Source organism: Olea europaea, chromosome 22, assembly GCF_002742605.1.
Source record: "Olea europaea var. sylvestris chromosome 22, O_europaea_v1, whole genome shotgun sequence".
Lineage (NCBI taxonomy): Eukaryota > Viridiplantae > Streptophyta > Magnoliopsida > Lamiales > Oleaceae > Olea > Olea europaea.
This window is the reverse complement of record NC_036258.1, coordinates 8,603,036-8,628,533: the sequence shown is the minus strand read 5'-3', so window position 1 is coordinate 8,628,533 and position 25,498 is coordinate 8,603,036. Positions and strand designations below refer to the sequence as shown.

The 25,498-nt window shown below is 36.0% G+C and overlaps 2 protein-coding genes and 1 long non-coding RNA gene across 7 annotated transcripts; 1 reads left to right on the top strand and 2 right to left on the bottom strand.

The window, feature by feature from the left end:
• LOC111371611 lies at window positions 1-225 on the bottom strand. Its single transcript, XR_002698612.1, has 2 exons — window positions 141-225; window positions 1-39 (listed from the first exon to the last, which is right to left on the bottom strand). It is a non-coding gene; the product is annotated as an uncharacterized LOC111371611 (long non-coding RNA).
• Window positions 226-1,040: 815 nt separating this feature from the next.
• LOC111371610 (pre-mRNA-processing factor 39-like) lies at window positions 1,041-10,728 on the bottom strand. 5 transcript variants are annotated; one of them, XM_022993677.1, is made up of 13 exons: window positions 10,592-10,728; window positions 9,484-9,979; window positions 8,695-8,786; window positions 8,210-8,439; window positions 7,464-7,631; window positions 6,321-6,675; window positions 5,687-5,830; window positions 4,529-4,681; window positions 4,322-4,438; window positions 3,424-3,504; window positions 3,100-3,249; window positions 2,366-2,662; window positions 1,041-1,182 (listed from the first exon to the last, which is right to left on the bottom strand). In XM_022993677.1, the coding sequence occupies exons 2-13, from the start codon at window positions 9,941-9,943 to the stop codon at window positions 1,060-1,062; spliced, it is 2,370 nt and encodes a 789-aa protein (XP_022849445.1). In that variant the 5' UTR covers window positions 9,944-9,979; window positions 10,592-10,728; the 3' UTR covers window positions 1,041-1,059. The 5 variants fall into 5 exon arrangements, with proteins under 5 accessions (XP_022849445.1, XP_022849447.1, XP_022849446.1 ...); XM_022993679.1 differs by having other exon boundaries at window positions 8,695-8,798; window positions 9,484-9,969; window positions 10,592-10,694; XM_022993678.1 differs by having other exon boundaries at window positions 8,695-8,798; window positions 10,592-10,684.
• A 4,600-nt stretch (window positions 10,729-15,328) lies between these two features.
• Window positions 15,329-17,104, top strand: LOC111371609 (60S ribosomal protein L23). The gene is made up of 4 exons (XM_022993674.1): window positions 15,329-15,449; window positions 15,532-15,816; window positions 16,552-16,593; window positions 16,725-17,104. The coding sequence occupies exons 1-4, from the start codon at window positions 15,437-15,439 to the stop codon at window positions 16,805-16,807; spliced, it is 423 nt and encodes a 140-aa protein (XP_022849442.1). The 5' UTR covers window positions 15,329-15,436; the 3' UTR covers window positions 16,808-17,104.
• The last annotated feature ends 8,394 nt before the right edge of the window (window positions 17,105-25,498 follow it).

Here is a 25,498-nt window from a genome sequence, read left to right as displayed (position 1 = left end):
AAAATTCAAAGAGTCCACCGCTTCGCTACTTCTCAAAGTCTGCCATAAAAAGATAAAGATTGTTCCATCAGAAGAATTTAAATTCAATTTCAGAAGTCCAAAGCACTACTAAAAAATTATCCAATTTCTTGATGACATACAACTTTTTAACTCTTCAGAAGTCCAACCAAAAGGGCCTATGCCTCAAATCCTACAGGCTGCCTCGATGCCATGTCATGTCATCACCTAAAAGAAATAACGTGTAGACTAACACTTTCACACTGGTAACACAAATATTTAAGATAAATCTGAAAAAGGAAAACTAAGAAAACAGTTGTGTATGAATCAAGTTGGCTACAGAAATAACAGATTACTACAATCACATTACTAAGTGCTCGACAACATAGCAATCCATCCATGTTCACAGTATTGGAGTCGCTTATACTGGACAGAGAGATTAAAGTACACACAAGCAAAATTGATTAGGAGTATTTGCCTGCTCAATAGAAACTGCTGTAATATGTAGCAGGTGGAACTGCAGAAGGTGGTGGTGGTGGTGCTGGAGTTGCAGCTGCTGCAGGTTGTGTTATTCCACCCCCCCCCCCCCCAAAAAATAATAATAATAAAATGATATTTATAATAACTAAGAGGCGAAAATATAGAAGAACAAAAACTACTTGGCAAAGATTTGTGATATAAGTGGGCTTTGATTAGCAACCCACAAAAAAGAAAAAAAAAGGAGAGAGAGAAAGAGAGAGAGAGAGAGAGAGAGAGAGAGAGAAGTGGAAATCATCCATAGTCAGATATGAAACTTGTTAAAAATATCGTAATTACTTGATAACTTCAGATTTAGAGTATTGCCCAAAACAGAGGAGGGTAGTTACAGTTCCTCAATTGCACGAATTTGAACATTTTTCTTCTACCTTAGCCAAAAGAATTAATCTTAATCTAGAAAACTGAAAACCAACAGATAGTAGCACTGGTTCACAATAATTTACAAGAAGCTTGATCAAATTGAGTATGAAATGATATCCAACAAAGGAACTATCCATTTGCCAAGCTACGATTCAGAGAATGGTTTTAAGGTACCTGGGTTGAATAAGATGGAGGATAGGTTCCATAAGCAGCACTTTGAGGCACTGATGTAGGTACTTGTTGATGAGTATAATTTGTTCCATAACTACCGTATGAGCCATATGCAGCCTAAAGAATCAAAAACAAAAGAACATAGTTTTGCATTTCAGGACAAGCAAGACTAATATAAAAGATTACATACAGGACTGTCAAAAACAACTAAACTTTCTAACCAAACCGAACCGAATCGAATTCAAATCGCTTTTTTGAAATAGTTGGTTTGGGTCTACGTGAATCCGTCAAAGTTTTGGTTTTGAACCGAGCCAAACTGCTTCGAAGGGTTTGGTTTAGGTTTCAATCTTTACAAACTATTTCAAACTGCCAAACTGTTTAAAAAAGAATCTGAAAAAAAATTATGTAAATTTTATCCAACCCAATTAAAACTAAATACATCTGAGTAAAAACTTAACACTAAAGTGATTCATCAATATTTGAATGATTCACAAAAAGTTATATAAGGTGTTATTGTATTTGATATTTCTATTTATTTTCTTTTATTAGTTGTTTTATATCACTTAATTATAATCAATGAATTCATGTACTATATTGTTATAGTTGTGGAGAGAATGAATCACGTGTTATAAGTATAAAGTTTGCACCAATTAGGATAGACTAAGAAGTTAAGATATTTCCATCATGTTATTGCATTATGATGATTATAATTATAGAATTTTGATTTGTAATATTTTTGATGTTATTATTTATGTTTTAGATTAATATTTATGATTTAATTTATTTGATATATGTTTTTTTTTTTTAATTTATTAAACAGTGGTCTTAAACTGAACTAAATAGAAAAAAGTGATTTGGATTCGTTTGATATAGAAATTGATGTGGTTTTGTTTGAAAATGTCACAAACCGTCCAAACCTAACAGTGAAAAAACCTCATACACACAAAACCAGTAATGCACGTGTAGTGTGAAATCAATTCAGTTAGATAGCAATCGATTCACCAGGTACGTGACTATGCACACAAAAACAATAGAAAACGAAACAAAAAGCCAAAACAACATTTAAAATGCAGATGTACTAAGTTCTAATGTGCAAAAGGTAAATCATATTTATCAAACTTACTAACAATTGCACAACATACTCTCAAATTAAATCTAGATCATGCTTTCAGGGCACACTCCGATGAAGTTTAGAGATGACTCCAACCGATTTTCATATTTATATCAACTCCATTAAATTTTTTAAGGTTTACCAACAGCCAGTTCCTGGTGGCATCAAAATTCCAATAATTGCAAGTACCTGTTGGGTATAACCAGGGTTCCACTGTGGTACTTGAGCTTGAGCAGCTTGAGGCCAAGCTTGAGGCTGTACACCATAACCTGCCGGCCATTGATTTTGCGTGTTGGGAAATGCACCCACAACAGAAGGGTTGGATGATGGAGTAACTGATTTTGCAAGCTTAGCTTTGTCTGAAATTAAGTAATCTTCTGCATGGCGCTTCTTCGACTCTGACGTGCTCCTGTGCCGCAAGAAGAGTTTAGCGTGTCGATCATCAGCCTTCTTTACAGACTGTGCATCTCCAAAGAGATCCAAAAACTGCAAAAACCATTTGGATGCAAAGTAAGTTAAACCATAGTTGGGTGGAATAAGGGTTTACAAATTCAATAATAACAATTCAATAAGGAAGAAAATTCAGAAACAATTATTAAACCTCAGGAGCAAGAAGTTTGCATCAAATTGTTACAGCATATCATTTCTCGCAAACATGAAAACTGAGAGTACATTTGGAAAGTATCCAAACCATGCAGCAATTTGCACCACATTAGCACAAGGAAGTGCGCAAGGGCGGAACCTACATACTTATAGGATTTGATGTGCATTCAAAGAGACATTAATGATTATTTCAACGGTGTCTATTGGAGGAAGCATATAACTAGGTTTCAGTAACCACTCTTTGATAGTGGTTTTCAAGAAATTTGTTAGTTCCAACAAGCATTGTACACGGAGATAATTAATCTGAAACAATTCATTACCTCCAAGAAAATGCTTGACAGCTCCTCTCTTTCAGCAGTACTTGAAACATTAGGGCTGTCAGGATTCGAAACAACGAACTTATCAACCAGTGAATCCAAATAATCAAGTCGCTTTGGAAGCGGCTGTATTGACTCCAAGTGAATCAATGCCTGCAACAATATAAAATTCACAGAATAAATAAACTTCAAAGTGGAAATACCAAATGAAAGTAAGATAAACACGTTTCCTGTGTTGAGTGTACACGGGGCATCTTTATAATGAAAATAAGCATGAGTCTATTTAACTATTTTTGTCAAGGGGGAAAGAAAGGAGAAAGAGAGAACCTCCAAAAGTGGTTTTGACAACTGGATATTCTCAACAGCTTGATCAAGAATTTCCCTAGCCTTTTCCACCTTGCCAGAAACCTTTCAACAAGATGCAAACATATAACAAGATGCCACACAGACAACACAAATACAAATCCTCGTATGCCCATGAGGAATCTATTTAAGGATGAGGTGAGTGCTTACAAATGTTCAAGAATGAAAATAACAATTAATATAAGAAAAGAAGGCAAGGAACAAATTCAAATTTGCGGGTTCTCCAGAGGATACCAATTTTTAACCCAATGCAGGTGACTACATATGTTCATTTCAAAATTTCAGGGAACAGTCATTCCATGTCTAACCGAGTTGCTCAAAAGCATGCAAACTAGATTTCCCAGTCAACAGTTCAAACGACCAACCCCTCCCATGCAAAGACTAGGCCCATGTTTGAGCCACATTCTAGGAAAAAAAGCATTATTTATGTCAAATCAATGAGAAATGTGTGGTTAAAAAATAAGGAAAAGTTCTAGATTTGGATGTAATATTATTTTATTGAATAATGTATGATTGAAATGATGTCAAATCACTGTTAAAAAATGTATTTTTCCCCACTTGGTCCAATTAAAAAAATTTTAGGGTAATTTTCCCCTTTTTTTTTTGTAAAAACAGATTTTTAATGAGTAAATTTTATTTTTTTCACATATTAGCCCGGCTTGAAATTTTTTTAGCCTGGTCTTGAATTCAAACCTGGATCCGTCCCTGTTTTTAATTGATGAGAAACATAAATTTATTAATCATGATACAAAAATACATACGGCAAGAGACATTTAAGAAAACAAGTTTAAAAATATAATCAAGAATACAACACATCACTCGGGATGAATGAAGAACAAAAAGATAGATATATAAAACCTACCAAGTAAAGGAAGCGTGAATACTGGGCAAACAACAAAGGTAAAGTCTGTGAATGTTCCTTCCCTTTCTCAATTGCGATGGACTGCTCATATAAAGAGCACGCATCTTCCAGATTCCCCTGCAAGATACAAGAAAACAACTAATTATAGTATTATACATAATAACAAATTAGTAGGACACCTTCATAGTTTTCTCATTCAACCCTTACAAGTCGATGTTCCATGTTCGCATGTCTGACGATGGCTTCCAAAAGTCCAGGCGAAATTTCTGTGTGAACAAGTTGATAAGCTGCTCTAGCTCCGGAAATGTCACCATGTTGCTCTCTGAATCGAGCAGCAAAAAGATGGATTTCTGGTTGTCTCTGTACACACAGATTATAATTAAAGACAAGCATACTACATATCAAGAGAAATTCGTTCAGCCAATGGATCCTAATTTGATGGTGTATCAAAATTAGCAATAGAATCAGTATCAAATATGAGCATTAAAGGTTCCAAGTCTAAAGCCGAAGATATAACCGTAAAAGCATGCATCTAATTTGGAAAGTAGAACCACTACAATACAATTTTCAATTTTGATTATAATCATTTCACTACGATTTATATCTGATATTAATAAATAGGAATGGTGCAAGCCCAAAAATAAATCAGCAACAAAATAAAGAACGTGGACCAACTTAATTCCATTTGCTATCATAGTTCAAGCAATACAGCATATAAAAGAAGCTAAGAGAATTTTTTGGTAAAAGAAGGCGAACTCTGCAATCCATATGGGGTCACTCTGCAATCCATATGGGGTCATGCTACTATACAAACAGATAATATTTTCTAATGGATAATGTGAGCTACAGTTCCAACTTCTTCCCCCACGTTAACTGCAAGCATTCTCACGTGATCAGATATTCATTTCTGTTTGAAATTTATTTCTTTTTTACATCTGAATCAAGCATTCAGATCTTTCAGCCAACCTGCTTGCAGTACACTTGGCCTTGTCAAAAATCCCTTTTGCTAAACCCATCATCTACCAGGAGTACATTCACGAGAGAGAATTGTTTTAACAGTAAGAGTTATTTATGCCGTTAGTCACGAAAAATGAAGGGAAAGAGTAAAATTAGAAAATAAATGTGGTGTGTGGTCTGAGCACATGAATATATTGTGCAATAAGATTTTCATTAGCTAAGTTGCATAACATAAGCAAGAGAAGATTTTTCTTGATTGCAATTAGCAGCATAACATATATACGAGGCATGGAGACCTTCACAAAAACAGAACACCTGAATCAAAATACTTTTTAAGTTGAAAATGCAACATAAGAAAGTCGTGATATAACCAGTCAATTGTCCCAACAAATTGACAATATTTTATACCTTGACAAAAACTTGAGTAGCACGAGCAAGTGCATTGTCAGCAAGCTCCATACTTCCACTAACTTCCATACACAATACATACCGAATCCAGTATTCAGGATAATTGGCACAAGCCACTAGACATCTTTCATATAGCTTGACAACCTGCTCTGACAGATAACACAAAGATTGATAAATCCAATTCAAGGTTAAATGAAATAAAAAGAAAATAAAAAACACGAAATTTTACTAAGGAGAAATGCACAAAGAATACTCCATTGGCGGAACAGGGAGGCCCCTCAAATACGAGAGGAGGGACCCTCCTTGCCTGACAGACAGATGGTTAGGAAGACAAGTACTGACCTGCATGTATAACATTGGAACTTTAAAACAAATATTTTGCCATACAACATATCATGAACCGAGAACGTCGACTCAAATGAGAGTTTGAAGTACTTAGCCTTATAGAAAGCAACGTCCCTGCTTTAGTCCAAGTTCAATATCCCGTTTTAAAAGATGCTTCATCCAACGGTTTAGCCAATAAAGCATATGAGCGGCAGAAATTACTTAACTGTAAGTCAATGTATAACAAGCACAACTAAAGCTACAAACCAAGATAAGCTCGAATGTGTCTGGAATATACAAACCAAAATACCTTACTGAAGTCATCTCCACCTTCAATAAAATCAAGATAGTTATGCCAATTTTCAAGCTCTGCAACATTGAGGGGGCGCACATGAAAATAAGGCCTTCTGATAGCTGTTTCAAATCCAATGATCTTAGAATCGAACTCTTTAGCTTTCTTATATAATTCTTCTCTAATGGCGATATACTTCTCCAACTCCTCAGCATCTTTTAAGCTTGCACTTACAGGCTTAGAAGTCTGTTCTGCACCATTTGCAGGATCTTCTCCTTCAGCATTTTGATCATCAGCTTCTGAATTTGCAGCAGCAACTTCCTCAGGAGTTCGCAACTCTGATAGAGGCCGACTGGCTACTAACTCCTTAAATCTGTAACAATATGTGACAAACTAAAATGATGTATCTAAAATGAGAAGACATATAAACAAGATAACGGTTTAAAGAAACTAATACCAATTAGATGTATACTACGCAAATAATAAATCATTCAACTAAAGCAGTCTGTTCTAGGAGAAGATAAAAGCATAACTAGATGGTTGAGTAGTGGCCAAGACATGCAATGAGTGGTCACTCTTCAATAACAACAAAAATGGAGGATTTACACCTTTCCCTCAACCCGTTTCTCCCTTTCTTCTTCTGGGTCAGCGAGACAAAAACTTAAATGTAGGAATACAACAAAGGGAAACAAAACCGAAAAATTTTCTTCAGAACATTTGCAGTTGCAGATATAGTGAGATGGACTTCTTAAATTTTTGTCTTTAAACAATGAACAACTGAATAGACTGACAGAGAAGTGTTATAAGGTCAATGCCCATCCTAGAACTGGAATCACAGCACATAGCAACAAATTCCTCGTTCATCAGAACAATAATATGGGTTAAGTAAGGAAATACCAGTGGCATATCCAACAGAGTTCAAATCAGACTACCAAAGATACCGACCTACTCTTGCTAGAAATGTATAGTTAAAAGTGGCATGAGACAATATAAATTGCTGCCTCCAAGGCATACATGCAGACTGGAATAAAAAGATGAATTGAGAAGCAAATCATTTTCCCTCAAACCGCAACCACCACAGCCAGTAGGATATTTGAAAAGCAGGAAAAAAGGGAAGCACGATCATCAATGAAAATTTTGACAATTAAGCCAGAAAATTACCCTTCAAAATAGCGATCTAGTTGCTGATTCGGGATCTCCAATAACCGTGTGTAAATTTTGGCAACACATGGCCAATCTTGCTGAGAAATTTCATACTCGATGTATTTATCCCAAAGTGGAAAGCACTGGTAATCAGTTCCAACATAAGCTAATCCTCTTTCAAATAGCCTGAAAAACAGCCAGATTAACGATTATGAAATCCAATAGGCATGCAGGTCATTCAGTCATGTATAAATGCATACAAGAGGACTAGTATCTCAAAGATAGACTCAAACAATTCCAAACAAAGGCACAAATACACTGCATTTACCTTCCTCAACATAATCTTACAGAATCCTTCAAGGGAATCATACAGACCATCTTAGCCTTAATGGTAACATCTTCTCAGCAGCCATCGTATATTGATGCACCTCAGGTGCCATGGTTAAAAAGGCAAAACTTCATGAAAAATTACACGAATAACAACATAACCCTAAGTACAACTGAAGGGGTGATGAGGCCGTGTATAAACCCAGATGGCTACTAATATAGTAGCACCAAAACCAAGGTTTTCACATCATACAACTATCTGTCTGAAATGAATTCTGTAACAAACCTTTTCGCCTTATATGTCAGTAATCACTGTTGTTAAATGTTTAATTGCGTTAGAAAGAAACATAAGATCACTTCAACGCTATTAAAATAAAGAAATAGAGGACAAACACACACACAAAGGCCAAAAATAAGAAAACAAAAAGGAGAATTACCTTCTGATAGTGTCAGGATCCCCATAGGTACTAATGGCAAATATACAGTAGTGCAACCACATGTCAACAGAGTATGTAACTCCTTGAACAGCTCTTTCATAAACCTCGGCAACTTTGTCGACCGAGCTGAGGCGTGCCTCATGATCAGCAAATTTCTTCCAATAACCATAACATAATGGAAATTCAGCTAAAAATGCATCATAAACTTTTCGAATCTTCAAAATGTTTGCCTGCAAATTGGAGAGAGGTAAGTCATTTTCCAAACAGGAGTCATTAATAAATTCATGCAGATCAAATGCAATTAAAAGCTAACTGACAAAACAGTTATAACAAGTAGCATGTATTCAAAGTAAATTCTACATCTAAAAGTTTTTATCACACAACTGCAAGAATGCCAAGGCATCAAGCTGTAGACATGACATTTGAAATAGAGAACCACCAAAACGAACATCATGACAAGCCAATTTTCATTCTATCCAGCTTACCTCAGACGTTCTCTCCGTTTCTTCTATCAGGGAAGTCCATGCATTAAAATCCAGTGAATTAGCAGTCACTATGCTCCACAATTTTTGTTCTTCTGCAGTTAGAGCTTCGACAAATGGTTCAAAGAAATCAAATTAGAAGACATATAAAAATATGACCCCATGAAAAGAACTGAACCGAAAAAGGATGAAAAGTATATTGAAGATAGACGTTTGTGGCCTTGGTACATATGAATAGAGCAGAACATGGAAATTTCGAGGGCAAAATCTAATTTAGTATCATTTTTCAAGATCCTTGAACACCTAATCTTCATGAGCTTTATTGGAACATCCCTCTAATTTCTTCAATGCTCAACAGTATAGGAAAGTTCTAATTACCAGCAATGATTTGTGAAATTTATTTGTTTGTAATTGGGTGTATACATGCACTAGCAATACGTATGTAAGAATTAGATGACAATGTGTGTGAACATGTCATGAAAGTACATAAAAATGCAACATGTGGAGCAATATACACTAACCTCATTGCAAATCCTTTCCATATAATAAGAACTGAATTCTCTAATATTTATTCACTTCCATGAAAATTTTAAACCCATATGATCTTCATATCATAAATTTAAAATACAATAACGCATATTTAAACCAATAGTTTTATATCAAATTTGAATGTTCCTTCAAAGATGGTATTGTATGAAAATTGTTAGTTACAGTTCTAAGTTTTGATTATGCATAGAAAGTTTGTGCATACAGTTCATCAGATGAATGTCTTATAGTGGTATAAATTAGTACCAGAATCATCCACTGGTTGATGCAGAGCAGCAGATTCAATAACCCCAGGATGAGAAATCCCATTTTCAGTGATAGCAACTGCTGTGACATTTCCTGTTTCAATGATGCTATTGCCATTTAGAGAAGACTCATAAGCACCAGACTGAGATGGATCCACGGATAGATTAGTATCATACGCCATGACGTTGGGGATTTCTTGCTGGGCATAGTTTACAACTGCCACATCACCAGCATTTGTATTTGACGCATAAGCTGCTGAATCAGGTTCACTGATAGAAACATCTGAATTAACTAAGTCTACTGCTGTAGACAACATGGTGGGTGCAGCTAGATCTCCACTGGTTTCAATAGCAGAAGCATCAGTGTCAGAAGCAGCCTTCATGCTAGCATCATTATAATCTACTGCAGAATGATCAGAAGCAATAGATGTTTGTGCCACCAAAGTCTCACTATCTCCCATGATGACAGATAAAAATGATTGTGCGCCTAGAACAAGCTGAAAGACGAGAAACGATCATAATGATTACTGGGAAGATATGTGAACTCAGAACATATGTGAGTACGTGATTTTTAAGCTACAGGGGATACCAGGAGAAATTCTCTAGTAGAATCTCTATAACAAAAGGTTCACAAATGAAATCGATAAGGACACTAACTTTCACGCGCTGTGACATTGAAAGTAAATTTGTTCAGAAAGAGATCTCAATCGTTAAGTACTGAATATTTTCATTCAATAGCACCCCAAAACCCAGAAAATAGCAATAGCTTATTATTAACACATCAAAAATTGCCTTTTCCTCACAGATAATTTATTACAGTAAATGCGCACGACAATTGTATGAGAAATATTTGACGCACCGAGGCAAACGGTAAATCATAAACAAACACGTCAAAACCTCAAGAGAGATATTTTCGAGAAATCTCTGTTGCGTTATGAAGATTACCATCAAGAAACAACAATTTTGGAGAAAAAATTAAACTCAAGGAGCTAAAAAAGATGAGAATCACAGATCGAGGTTGTGCTGAAATTAAATCATTCACAAAAATAAAATCAAGTGCAAAATCAACATATAAACCCCGTTTTTTACACAAATAAACCTGATACTACCTTCCAGGTTTGGTAACGAAGAAGTTGAGTACAAATCTCCGCAACACGATTTCGTGCAACCCTTAGCCGCTCCGGCTGCTGTATCAGCAAGACTTAAAACAGGCCTGGGCTATATAATAGGATATGTTCTTATCAATTGCATCGAGAGATGGGCTTTTAATTGGGTTTTATATGGGCTTATAAGTTAATCAATTTGATAAAAAATCAAAACTCAGGTATATAATTTACACCAATTCAAAAATCTACTGTATAGTTTAAAAATTCAAAATTTAAGTATATATATATAATTAATTAAATTTATTTATTAAAAAAATATAATAAAGTAAGAGTTATATAATTATTAGTCACATATTCATAATTATAGGTCACGATTTATTTATTGATAACATATTATCAAATTAAATAGTCACAGATTATTTCGAGATCACAAATCAAAAATTTTATAGGTCACAGTTTATTTCGAGGTCACGAATAAAAAATTTTATAGATCACAATTTATCTATCGATCACAAATTATATTTCAATCACAATTATCAAAATTTGATGTCACGGTTTAATATTTGGTTACAGATAACCAAATAATTGGTTACACACACCAAATATTGGATCACATACCATTGCCACTAACACTATCGCCACTGTCACTTATGACCATCTTCACCCTGTGATCATCGCCGGCACCACAACACCATCGTCACCGCACCACCAACGCAAATCGCCACCACTACCGTAAACCTCCACCCCCGCTGCCGCCACCACCAGAACACAAAAATTAACGCCAAATCCACCATCACTACCACCACCACCACCTCACTATCACCGCCGACGGCTCCACGACCACATCAACAACGATGTACAGTTTTAAACCGTCATGCCCCATAAAATCAGCTACTGCATCATGGTCCAACCACCTACCGGCTCTATCTCCAATCATCCACCCGCCACCACCTACTAATACTACCCCACAACAGCCATCGCCCCACCAACAAATCATCAAGTCTGCCACCTGACAAACACCATCCCACGCCCACACAAAATACCATCCAACAATTAAAAAAAAAAAACTGAGCCTTACCACCGTCCATACCCACGACCACCATCACAATTCTCAAACCATCAACGACCACTCTATAACCACCATCGCCGCACCAATACCACGACTAACAACCACCATTCACAAAACTGAAAATAAACAAAACACCAACAACAAAACTTTGGCTAAGTTGATCGAATCGGATGAGGAAGAAATCACCCCAAAAAACCCCCCTAGACCCTCTCCCTATACCAACACCAGCCACATACCGTGCCTGAGTTAGGCAATGCATTTGCAAACTGTAACCCCGACATTACCATTTGCAGCAGTGCTAACCTTCAACGCCGAGTGCAAAATGGTAGCATTGGGGCATCCTACTACGAACGACAACGCCTAAATTAATAGGAGTGCCTCGACTCTACTCACCGATGATGAAAGACAATAGACAGGGATTCGGTGTTTGAAGAGATCTCCAGCTGAGACTTGTGGTATGTGAGGGACCGTGTGGGTACGGTGGAATGGGGAAATTTATTTGGGTTTGGGATTTGGATGGGGTATGTTTGTTGGTTGGATAATTGCCATTTATATTTTAAATTAAAAAATCATAACCTGATTTTTGAAGAAAAATGATTATAATCTTATTTTTGAAGATGAAAATTTAAAAACAGGGGTGGATATAATTTCCACTTGGGGAAATCGGGCCCGACATTACAGTTGGACTCGTGGAAATACGGCTCTTTTAAAATAATTCCAAGGAAAAAATTCATAATTACAATAAGAATACAATTTTTAAAATGACAAAACTTTCAAAAAATCAAATGATGTGATTTTGACATGTTTTGATAAATTATTGTGACCTATAAATTGTGTTATTGTGACTTATGTCTAATTATAACTTAATATACATGACATGTTTTTTACATTCATATGACTACTTGATCTTTGAAAGAAAAATTAATGAGTGATTCGTGAAATTAAAACTTGAAAAACATTGTTTCAAGTAATTTTCTCTTCCAACAATACACAAATGCATATTCCCCACTCTAAAACTAGAATCTCATTCATTTCTTTTACTTCCGACTTCACTATTCTACCTCTTCTTCTTCTATCATCGTCGTTGCCGTCAATCCACAACGAAAGAGTCCAATGAGTCCAATAGGTGCTTTTATAGTTATTTATATGTATTGTTCCATTCCCAATCGTTTCTCATGCTTCGAGCTTCACTGTTCCCCCTCTTCTTCTGTCATCAATGTTGATGCATCCAACCCACCACGAAGAAATCAAATAGTCCAGTTGTGATGCTTCTAGGTGCTTTTATGGTTATTTATATGTATTATTCCTCACGAAGAACAAGAACACAAAAACTTACATGGAAATTAGCCTTTTTCCATGTTGGTTGATTCAACAAATTACTGTGAATTTAGCTCATTCTCTAGATTGATCTTTTCAACTTCTTGTAGTTTAATGTTGATATGAAGCAAACATATTCATTAGTTATCTTTTAATCTGCAAATCCATGATCATGTCACTGACTTGAAAAAAGAAGCTCAATGCCTTGGGAATGATTCTATGAAATAGGCTTCTCTCTTGAAGAAGAAACTTGAAGAAATAAGAAATTTTCTAGAACTATACAAAGTGAAAAGCAAATTTTCTCCCCTTTACAATCCCACCACGAACTGCTATTGTTCTTTACAGTTCAATTTCTCTAAAGCCCACCTCGAAATCTAGAATTTTGTCCCATAAAACCACAATCTATCCCAGTTGCCTGCCAAAAATATAAGAAGAGTAAATTAGAATGCAAAAGCTACACTTACACTCGGCTTAGTACGACGAGTAGTTGCTATCTAGCAAAAAGATGAGGACTACTTGAGATCTTGAGCATCTTTGGAGGATTTCATAATCTAGATTGAAGTCTTACGTGGAAATTTTTTAAAGAGAAGTCCATGCATTTATATATGGTCCAAACACAAACCCACATATTTCTGTCAATACGAAATGAGTTCAACCTTTTCTTGGCAAATTGAACATCAATATCGACAGAAAAAACCAAGGATCTTTGTTTGATAGTCGTAGGTATTATTCCCCCCATTCTCTTCTAGAGCGAGATAAGAGATGATAGCCAACAGGAAATAGGATTGTTTTTTCCTTAGAAGTTATTTCAAATGATTCATCTATCTAATCGATGAATCATAAGAAGACAATTCGTGATTCATATGTTCAATAAGAAAGAATAATCAAATTGTCTGGAGGTTCGAATCCCCGCGACAATTGGAAGGCAACATTTATGTTAGAAAGCAGTTGTCTTGTGGAGACAAAGTTATGATGCGATTTGTCGCCCTCCCGGGTATCTTGTCCGCACGTCGTAAAGGAAGGTCTACAGGAAGGAGAATTGCATTCCGAATATCTGTCCCAACTGTGTATAAGTTATGATCGCATCATAATTTACCTAGGTGGCAAATCAGGGGGGCCACCACTATAATCAAATCGAGTGTATCTAGATAGTAAGCTAGCTATCTATGTGCAAGCTCTAGGTTCAAGTCCTAATCCCAGTGTACGTGAGATTCTTAGAAAAAGAAAGATACATATAGCGGTTATTTGAATCCCATTATTTTTGAAAAATGTATTTTGGAATAGTAGATAGATAGAAGATATGTAGTTAAAAAAGAAAATAAATTTCAGGTAATTGAATTGCCTAGAAGTTATTTATATGGAAATCGTCAATTAAATGTGTTTGATTGATTTAATTTTCAACTTAGGGTCCATTTGATTGCAAAGATGGAATTGAAAACGAATTATAGGGAATTGAATTGTCAAGAAATTATTTTTCTGAGAATTGTAAATTATTGTGTTTGATTGGTATAATTTTTCAAGTGGAAAATATTAAAATAAAAATATTTTTTTGTGTTCATTTGACTTTAATTTACATGAAAATTATCAATTAAAGGGATAAATTTGACTGATATTGGGAATGAAATTTGTTTCCATTGCCAACCAAAAAAATCAAGAAAATCCTCTATCTTTTGGTGTCCATTTGACTTTGTTTTATATGAAAATTATCAATTAAAGTGAAATATTTTTTTACAATAATTCTTAGAATTTGTTTCCATTGTAAAAAAAAAATAAAAAAAAATCCATAAACAGTAGGTTGGAAAATCAAGAAAATACAATTTTCCAAGACAAGGAAGAAAATGGAATTCCATGAAAATTAAAACGTATCAAACACACAAAATTGGAAAAAAGGTGGAATTCAAATTTCATTTTCCATGGAATTCAAACCAATCAAACAGGCCATTAAAAAATATTATATTTATCCATTTTTTATTGATGGGTATATGAGAAAGAATTGATAGATATGAGAGAGAAAGAGAGAATGAATTTCCCGAAAATTGAAATCCTACTCCCCCAAAAGAAAATATTTTCTTCAATTTTGATGAAAATATGATCACGTGATCAAAATTATGAAAACATTTTTCATGAAAATGTCAATCAAATAGCACAAAATAGGAATTTGAATGAAAAAATCACATTTTCAATGAAAAATATTGACAATCAAACGTATCCTAAGTGTAGATTTGTTATTTTTACGAAGGTTGAGAACGAAAAATTTAAATTTTCTTTTAAAAAAATAAAAATAAAAAAGAGAAATGGAATTAGTCATTATGAAATCGGCCGCTGGGCCAAAAGTTTCCAAACAAGCCCTTAACTTTCACGGCCCATGTCCAAAACATCCTTAAAACTCAACAAAACCCTAGCTCCTCCTCAGGACCTCATCGATCTAACCAAACCCTAGAGTAAGAGAAAAATCGGCAGAAATGTCGAAGCGAGGTACAATCTTCTTTCAATTTTCGAATCATTTATGCAAACAAATGTTTTTTACTAACATTTTCGTTAAAATGATTTCGTATAGGACGTGGAGGATCGGCGGGGAACAAGTTCAGGATGTCGCTGGGTCTGCCAGTGGCGGCGACGGTTAATTGCGCTGACAATACCGGAGCGAAGAATCTGTACATCATTTCGGTGAAGGGGATTAAGGGGCGTCTCAATCGCCTGCCATCTGCTTGTGTTGGAGATATGGTGATGGCTACCGTTAAGAAGGGAAAGCCCGATCTGCGTAAGAAGGTCATGCCAGCTGTCATCGTACGGCAGCGCAAGCCATGGCGCCGAAAGGATGGCGTCTTCATGTACTTCGAAGGTATATTTACTCATTTCTCTGTTTACACTTGTCAATATATGTACAACTATCGTATCCTTCATCAAGTTTCGTTTAAATAATATACAGTTAATGACAGGCTAAACTGATATTGATAGGATTTATGTTTATTGAATGAATGTGAGTTTAACCAGCTCAAACAGTGGATGTTTTCAATTTGTTTTAGTTTTTGTTGATATATACTTGCAATTGTTGCATAAAATGACTGTGATCGCAAATACATGTTGCTTTTACTCTCTGGTAGAGTGTGCAAACATGGAAGCAAACGGGACAATCACATTCTGCACTCATTCACTCTCTGCAATTAGAAAAAATTGGGTTTTTGATCTATTTTGCACGTTATTTTCTAACACGGAAGCAAATTGGACAATCACATATTGCTTTTATTTGTATGTTAAACTTTATACCCTATGGTGATTAAGCATTTATGTGTTGATGTACTGTACATTGCAGATCCACATTTCTATTATCTGGAATTTGAAAAAAATTGCTAGGTTTTCTAAAACCATGATTTTACTTGAAGCTGCTACCCTTTTTGTGTATCAACTGTTATGTGACTTGCCTTTCTACAACAAGAGTTATGTTCTTTGTGTGTGGAAGAAATTGAACTTTTTCTTCATCAGATGGTGGTAATATTATTATTATTATTATTTTCCGATTTCCTTTCCCTTATGAAATTATGAAACTTGTTCCTAATCGTTGTTATCTGATCTGCAGATAATGCTGGGGTTATCGTGAATCCCAAGGGTGAGATGAAAGGTAATATTCAAGTTTCAACAATAGATAGTAAATTTCTGTATTTATTTCTTTCCGAAGGCATGTTGTGCATCTGAAATTTGTGTTTTTGCCGACGTTCCTTGTCATTCTTTTGGTCACTACTTTGTTCGTAGGTTCTGCCATCACTGGTCCAATTGGAAAGGAGTGCGCTGATCTTTGGCCTCGGATTGCAAGTGCTGCCAATGCCATTGTTTAGATGTAGAAGTTTGAAGTGGTCGGGAATTTTTGTTTTTCGAGTTCTTTTGAAGTCTTTAAGGTCTGATGTTAGAAATTTATGTGACACCTATACTAAACAAGTTGCCATTTTTGTGGAAAGTCAGATTCTTTACCGGTTTTCTGATTTCTATGGTTGTTTTTTAGTTCAATTAATATGGATTATTGCCTATATGATTGTAGCAAAGTTGTGCCATGTATGTGTTAATTGTAGATGTGTCAGCTCTCGGGCTATTCCTGTTGACTCTTCATGGTGGTACTTGCAATTCGCTTGGGAGTATGTTGAATTTGTGTAGTTTGTGTGGGTCGGTATTGCTTTTAAACAGTGACCTGACGCTTTGAGTGGGTTGTGTTTTAAAGCTACGGTAAATGGTTGGCATTTGATTCATTCAACGTTTTTCTGTCGTTTGGTATATTTTCAGTGACTCTGTGACCCCTATGGTTTGTGCTTCTAATCCGTTTGAGTAACTATATTCTCTTCTTTTACAATGACCATTGTGGATCGATATGCATCTGAATTTCCAAAAGTAGCCCGTTCCTCTTAAAGAAGCTGGGATCAATGTGCAACTCGGGTAATGAAGCAAGAAACAGATATGTTACCAAAAATAGATGCATGAAACTTGGTCGAAATAAAAGATGTTCATAGATCAAAGAAAATAATGATGAATGGCTCGTTTAGCAGGGTATTTGTTACTCGTAGAAGAATTTTATGCTGAAGTTACTTAAGGTTGCTTTCTTTGGTTAGATAACGCATTTCAAGAAAATTATTCAAATATGTTTAATATTTTTTTAGTCTCAAAAGCAGCATTTGCCTTTTAAAAGGACTTGCCAAAATGGTCCGAAGCTCAAAGAACAACAATGTTACGGCAAAAGAAATTTTATATGGTGTGGATAATGGTTATATGTACAGTTAGTTTGACAGAAACTTTGACTAATAAAAAAAGAAGGAAAAAATAATTTCTGCCAAGCTATTGTTTCATTTTCTGTCAAATTATTATTGTTATTTTTATCTGTCAAAGCATATGTTAAATTGACTGTACAAATAGCAAAATTTTTTTATTAATCGTTCCTGGATATGTACTAATTAGTAATTAAAATGGACATCTTGATCTTGTTTGTGTGGTGCTTGAATTCATGGCTTTTGTCGGTGGATTTCTAATTGAGTCAATTAGGTGACTTAATGAGTAAAAGTAGGTTTGATGTTTTCTACTCTTCTTTTCCTTGTTGAGGAACTCATTGCTTCATGCCTTCATCCTTGTTTGTTACTTGTCCATATAAGAAAAAGGAAAAGAAAGGACAAAACAGAATACCCAAGAAAAAGTAGATATATTCTCTTTATTATTTTAAAACAACTCTGGTATGTTGAATTGCACATAATTATAATTAATGGAATTCAATTAAATTCATTTTTGTACTCTATAGTGTTGTCAAGCAATGTGCACCAAATATGAAATTTGCGTTTGTGGACTGTGGGACACGAAAAAAGAATTTATTTTTGCAATTCTCAACTCTATTGGATGGAGTTGGAGGCTTTTCAAGAAGGTATTTTTAGATGTAGAGAATATGATATAAGAAAGCAAAGCATCTTTTTAGAATCTATATGCACAAAAATAAGTTATCACAACCCCATTGATGTTACAGCACAAGGATAAGTTTCTATCATATCTTCAGAAGAGGACCATAATCAGGCCCCACTGGCAAATTGACAGATTTATCTTGGAACACTTCACCACTTGTAGTGGAGGTGAAATTACACCCAAAAAGGATTCTTGATCCCGATAAATTTGAGGTGACTACATGAATAATTTTTAGGACCTTGTTACATGAACCTAATGGGCTACATCGAGGGCTATATAATGGACACGTGACATCTCGGCATTGGCTGAGGCGCCTGCTGCACCTCGGGCCCACAAGCGAGGCGCCAAGTGTCCATCATGTAGCCTATTAAGTCATCTAGCATTTTCCTAATTTTTATTACAAGATTCACGCGCGAGGCGCCAAATATCCTTTATGTAGCCCCTTTTGTAGCCCATTATGTTCATCTAGCATTTCCTAATTTTTATTACAGGATTGACGCATTGTCTTGGATCAAAAGGCTTTACCATGCTTAATAGACATGTAAATTACATCCAGCAACAAAAGTCTTATTCTCGGTAAATTTGAGTCAACTACATGAATACTTTTTGGTCAAGTGAAAGTTACGTCCAATAGAATATCATCACTTTCACAAGGCATCTCCCACGTGTTTTCATGTATTAAATTGCCAAAACTCTTTCTTCTGCAGCTATTCAGTATATGGTCCTTGTTGCTTCAACCATGAAATTTTCTCATCTTGGAAGCTTGAAGGATAAAATCCTGAAATTGAGAAGGAAAATTATGTGCAGTTGTTCTGCACTTAGATTGATTACTATTAAAAAAAGATTGCAGGAAAATTGTTGCCATGTATCATGTTCTGCAAGATTGTTGATTTGGAGGTTCAATTCACAATGGAAACAACTTCTGAGGAGGAAAAGCAACACTATACGATACAATTACGATGCTCAAAGCTACTCTCAAAACTTCGACGAAGGTCGCTCTGATGACAACCCTTCGCCCTTAGCTCCCCGGTGATTCTGATCTTAGTTATGTCCAGTGCACATTTGGTCTGCTGGACTTGAAATGTTGGATATGATAAAGAAAGAGGGTGATACTAGGTGCTAAATGTGTCCTAAATAGTTTTGATCCATGAAGGCATTAAGAAAGCTTGTTTTTTGTCTATTTGGGATACTTTATCTCTAGAATTCCTTAAGATCAAGGTTAATAGTTCTAAATAAAACTTATATTAGCTAGAAAAAGTAGCTTAGATGCTAATATATTTCAAGTTATTTATTTGAATTTGGATCATAAATAGAAAATTTTCCAGATCCCACCGACCATTTGATGAATGTTTAGAGCCCTTCTCGTCTTGTTTTTGTTTGAACTTCTTCTCATGTTGATATGCCATATCTCATCAGATCAAGAAATCAGCAACTCGGCTTGAGAATATATTAACTTTGCTTAGAACATTATAGATTATGCTGATAATTTTTGTACTGTGTCTTTTTTTCTTTGATTTATACTATGATGGTTCTGTATTGTTGACATGTTTGATATGTTGAACTAGACGGTAAACAAAGAATTAAAATCTTCTTGGTTATATATTGATTTCTGTCAAGTACTGTGTATCAAACATGCCTAAATGTGCTCGTTAGTGGTTGGTTAAGAATCAAATGTTTGTCTTGGAAAAATCATCCCAATTGTTTGATGACACTAGAAGGAATGTTTACTAAATTAGTTATTGTTTCATTTGAAAAGGAAGGTGTGATATAGCGTTTTATGGTTTTGTAGCAAAGTTCTTTGACTATTATTAAGATGTTTTAATGTATAAAATAAGCTGAACAAATCATATTTTTCGTAGTGTTTTTATGGTTTCGTAGCGAAGTCCTTGAGCTCGCTGTATCCCGAACACCATGTCCCGGTCCATATTGAGGATAGCCTTCTGCACCGGCAGTTGCTTAGAACAGGACAATAAGAAGTTATGATCAGTTGAATGCAATTATATAAACACAAAAAGAATCTGCAAAGAGAGATCTCTATTTTTGTGCACATTTTCTAATGACAAAACGGAATAAAATTAAACTTCAAGAAAGCATAGAACTAGTGGGATTAATGCCATAACCAACAGGACAAAGATTTCTGGTATAACATGATCCAGAAGTTGCACTTTTTCCACTGTAATTCACATCAGCAGGTCTCAAGTGAAGTTTGCAATTGAACAGCGATGGTTCTCAAGTAAGAATGAAATGGCATCGTCTGAAGCAATTGCATGTTGGATTGTTTTCATATTAAACAAAAAATATGTAAAAACAAAATGAAAAGACAAACAGATCCTTTAAGGAGGGAAGTCTAAGTTGTAATTGTTAGACAGCAACCTTCCATTCCTGTTCCCAATTCTCATAAAAGTACCAGCAATGTTGATTGATATTAGCAATGATGAAGGCTCCAAATCTGCCATATATCCAGCATAGCAATAGGATTATCTGTAGGAATTATTTACTGTAATTTTGCTACATTAGAGGATGTGAATGTTTCAAATATGTAAATATTGCTCCTATAAATACGTAGTAAACATATGGCTTTGGTATGATTTACCAAGCCCTTCTTATCATTTCTTTCATGGTATCAGATCCATATTTGGCTAACGTCTAATCCTACCTACAATAATGTCTTCCGCTACTACCTTCATTCCACCTAACAATCTTGTTCAGTTTGTCTCGGTGAGACTTGATGGACCATCATCTTATTTAAACTGGTCTTCCCCAGTCGAAGGTGCCCTTGATATCCATGGTCTTCTGGGTTTTGTGGATGGTACTGAACCATGCCCAGAAGAGTTCCTACCTGTTGTAGGGACTGCTGCTCCTGTTTCTAATCCGGAGTTTATCATATGGAACAAAAAAAATCGATTTGTATTAGTGTGGATGAAGTCCACGATCTCAGAGAAGATACTGTCCTTAGTCTATGGTCTCAAATCTGCTCGGCAAGCATGGCTTGCTGTGGCAAATCGTTATGCTTCTTCCTCATCCTCAAATGTGAATCAACTCAAACGTCAACTGCAAAGTCTACAGCAAGGAGGCAAAAGTTGTTCTGATTTTGTTGAAGGTGCTAAAGTTCTTGCAGACCAATTAGCCGCTGTGGGAAAATCCATGACTGATGAGGACTTAATCTCTCATATTCTGGGAGGACTCAACTCATCATTCACTCCCTTCATATCCAATGTCTATTTTGCACAACGTGAGAAGTCGATTACATTAAATGATTTCCACTCTGAATTAATTGCTTTTGAAGCCTTGCTTGAAAATCAGCAGAGAAATTTGCACAATGATCACAACAACTTTGCTATGATGGCTAACAAGTTTGGAGGAGGAAAGAACCCAAAGAAAAATAGCAGGAATTGGCAACAAGCTCATCCTAATACGACTCCTACTCTGGCAAAGAAGTTCCCTCAAGCTGCCAATCATATTCCAAATCAAATTCCTGCTTGGGCAAACGTACCTGACTTTGACCCTTATGCTTGTCAAATTTGTAAGAAAAAGAGTCATATGGCACTTGACTGTTTCCACCGCTATGACTACAATTACCAGGGACGTCATCCTCCTCAACAACTAGCAGCTATGGCTGCTCATTCCAATTCTATTCTTGAGGACAACACATGGTATGTAGACAGTGGCGCTAATCAACATATCACAACAGATCTCTCAAACCTTCACTTGATTGAGCCGTATCATGGAGATGATAAAGTAGCCGTGGGTAATGGTAATTGTTTACAAATTAAGCATACTGGTAATCTCACGTTGCAAGAATCTCCTTTGCCATTACACTTAAAAAATGTCCTTCATTATCCAAAAGCATCAGTAAACCTTTTGTCAATAAATAAGCTTTGCTTAGATATTGATTGCTATTGTATTCTAACCGGTTCTCAATTTCTTGTTAAGGACAACCGCACGGGACGAACGTTGCTAGCAGGGCAGAGTGAAGGAGGTTTCTATCCTATTCAAGTTGATCGAAAATCTATCAATAAATTTCGGTCTCATGCTGCTCTCTTAAGTGTTCGGACTACACTTAATGGTTGGCATTCGAGATTGGGTCATCCATCTTTTCAAGTCATAAAAAATGTAGTCAAGAATTTTGAATTGCCTATTTCTGGATCCTTTAATATTGAGTCTGTTTGTGAATCTTGTTTATTGGGAAAAGCAAAAAATTTACCTTTCAATGAGTCTTCCCGTATCACGTTATCAAAACTCAAACTTATTCATTCTGATGTTTGGGTCTCTCCTACACCATCTTCTGATGGTCATCGTTATTATGTTATCTTCATTGACGATTACTCTATATTTACTTGGTTGTACCCACTTAAAAATAAATCCGAAGTGCTCTCATGTTTTATGCAATTTAAGGCCCAAGTTGAAAACCGTTTCTCTTCAACAATTAAAGAATTTCAATGTGATAATGGTGGTGAATATCTCTCAAACCAATTCCAATCTTTTCTTCGCAAAAATGGTATCCATCAACGCCTATCATGTCCATATACCTCTCAACAAAATGGTTTGGCCGAACGAAAACATCGACACATTATGGAAGTTGGACTCTCACTTTTAAGTCAATCACATTTACCTACAAAATTCTGGGTCGATGCCTTCATGAAAGCCATTTACCTCATTAACCGAGTACCCACACTTGTTTTGAAAAATGCATCTCCATATGCAAAATTGTTTGAGGAAAACCCAGATTATTCTTTCATGAGAACTTTTGGATGTGCCTGTTATCTTTTATTGAGACCCTACACGAGTCATAAAGTAGCTTTTAGGAGTAAACAATGTATTTTTATTGGATACTCTTCTCACCATCGAGGCTATCGATGTTTAGACCCCGTCTCTAATAAAGTGTACATATCTCGTAATGTAGCCTTTGATGAACAAAACTTTCCAGCAAAAGGATGGACCTCCTCTACTTGCTCTGCTACTTCAAATGCCACCGTGCCAGGTATTTCATCTGATCTTGCACCCTTTTACTCTCAACTCAATATATTGTCACACCAACCACATGAAGAAGAATTACCATTACTAGCTACTTCTTCATCTAACACCACCGAACACATACCTGACTTTAGTCCTTCTCCAACAATTGAGACCCACCTAACCTCTGATGAGTCAGAAACTGAACGCCCTCCTATACTCAATCCAACTCAACATCAAATGATAACCCGATCCCAAACTGGTTCTATTCGACCCAAGCAATTCCCTGATTTTTATACATTTTATGCATCTAATCATCCTGTACGTGCATATCATAGCGTGCTTAATATTGTTGAGCCTACTACTTTTTCCCAAGCTGCTTTATCTCAGGAGTGGCAGGAAGCTATGCAACAGGAATATGATGCACTAATAGCCAATGATACTTGGGATATTGTCCCTCGTCCTGTTGATCATAACATCATCCGTACCAAATGGGTGTACAAAATTAAGCAAAAGGCGGATGGAAGTGTTGACTGTTACAAGGCGAGACTAGTTGCTAAAGGTTTTCAACAAATAGATGTGTCGATTTTACCGAAACTTTCAGTCTGGTAATAAAACCAGCAACTGTACGTGTGGTTCTTTGTCTCGCTGTATCTTTTGGCTGGCCCATTTTACAATATGATGTTTCCAATGCTTTCCTTCATGGAAATCTCGAAGAAGAAGGTTTTATTGAACAACCATAGAGATTTGTTGACCCTACTGCACCTCATCATGTCTGTCGCCTTAAAAAGGCACTTTATGGACTCAAGCAAGCCCCAAGAGCTTGGTTCCTCAAACTCTCAAATTGCCTACTAGATCTTGGTTTTCAAGGTTCTTCAGTTGACAACTCTTTATTTACTTATCACCATGGGCAGATACATGTCGCCCTGAAATTGCATATTCAGTCAATCAACTCTGCCAACATCTTCATTCCCCTACTCATATCCATTGGAAGTCTGCTAAGCGAGTCTTGCGTTACCTCAAAGGCACTGTTGAACATGGTTTGTACTTCAGCAAGGGTCCTCTAACTCTAAATGCATACTGTGATTCGGATTGGGCTGGTGACCCATCTGATCGAAGGTCTACTACCGGCTATGGTATTTTCTTTGGCCCTTGCTTAATATCGTGGTGTGCTAAGAAGCAGAGTGTTGTAGCTCGATCTAGTACGGAAGCTGAATATCGAGCTCTTGCGATGGTGGTTGCTGAACTTTATTGGATTCGCATGTTACTAAAAGACTTGAACATTCCACTTACTTCACCTCCAACCATTTGGTGTGATAATCAAAGTGCCATTGCACTCCCTGCCAATCCCATTTATCATGCTCGTACAAAACATATTGATGTGGATTTTCATTTCATTAGAGAAAAGGTGGTAAATGGTGATGTTTGCATTCAGTACATCTCTTCAGTGGATCAAGTGGGTGACATTTTCACAAAAGGATTAACATCCTTCCGATTTCAACTGTTGAAGGACAAGCTCATGGTTTGTGACCTCCCCATTGGCTTGCCGGGGGGGGGGGGGGTTAGACAGCAACCTTCCATTCCCGTTCCCAATTCTCATAAAAGTACCAGCAATGTTGATTGATATTAGCAATGATGAAGGCTCCAAATCTGCCATATGTCCAGCATAGCAATAGGATTATCTGTAGGAATTATTTACTGTAATTTTGCTACATTAGAGGATGTGAATGTTTCAAATATGTAAATATTGCTCCTATAAATACGTAGTAAACATATGGCTTTGGTATGATTTACCAAGCCCTTCTTATGATTTCTTTCAGTAATAAGCCTTTTGATTGGCTCAGGAATGGCAGATTGGGACATTCTTAATCAACGGAAGAAAAATAATGTTGTTTCTGGTTCTGGTTTGAAGAAATACTGTGAGAGTTGGAAAATTTACTGTTGGGTCGAGCAACATAAGAGGATTTGAGGTTGTCCCTCAAGATTGCATTGGTTACATTGGAAAATATATGAGTAACTGAGTTCAAGTCAGAGCAAGGCAGACTATGAGAGAAAATTGAAGAATGTGAAGTGTATTTGAGTAGAAGTTGCTGTAATTCTTTGAAAAGGTGGTGATGGAAAAGATGAATGGATCTTTGATGTTG

What these genes read in the sequence shown, in the direction of transcription:
- LOC111371609 (XM_022993674.1), top strand. An exon ending in CGTCTTCATGTACTTCGAAG is followed by an intron (nt 15,817 to 16,551) that starts GTATATTTACTC and finishes TCTGATCTGCAG; the next exon opens with ATAATGCTGGGGTTATCGTG. An exon ending in TCCCAAGGGTGAGATGAAAG is followed by an intron (nt 16,594 to 16,724) that starts GTAATATTCAAG and finishes CTTTGTTCGTAG; the next exon opens with GTTCTGCCATCACTGGTCCA.
- LOC111371610 (XM_022993679.1), bottom strand. Translation starts at nt 9,943, where the DNA reads ATGGGAGATAGTGAGACTTTGGTGGCACAAACATCTATTGCTTCTGAT. An exon ending in GTGGAGATGACTTCAGTAAG is followed by an intron (nt 5,831 to 6,320) that starts GTATTTTGGTTT and finishes CTGTCAGAGCAG; the next exon opens with GTTGTCAAGCTATATGAAAG. An exon ending in CTACTCAAGTTTTTGTCAAG is followed by an intron (nt 4,682 to 5,686) that starts GTATAAAATATT and finishes CTGTGTGTACAG; the next exon opens with AGACAACCAGAAATCCATCT.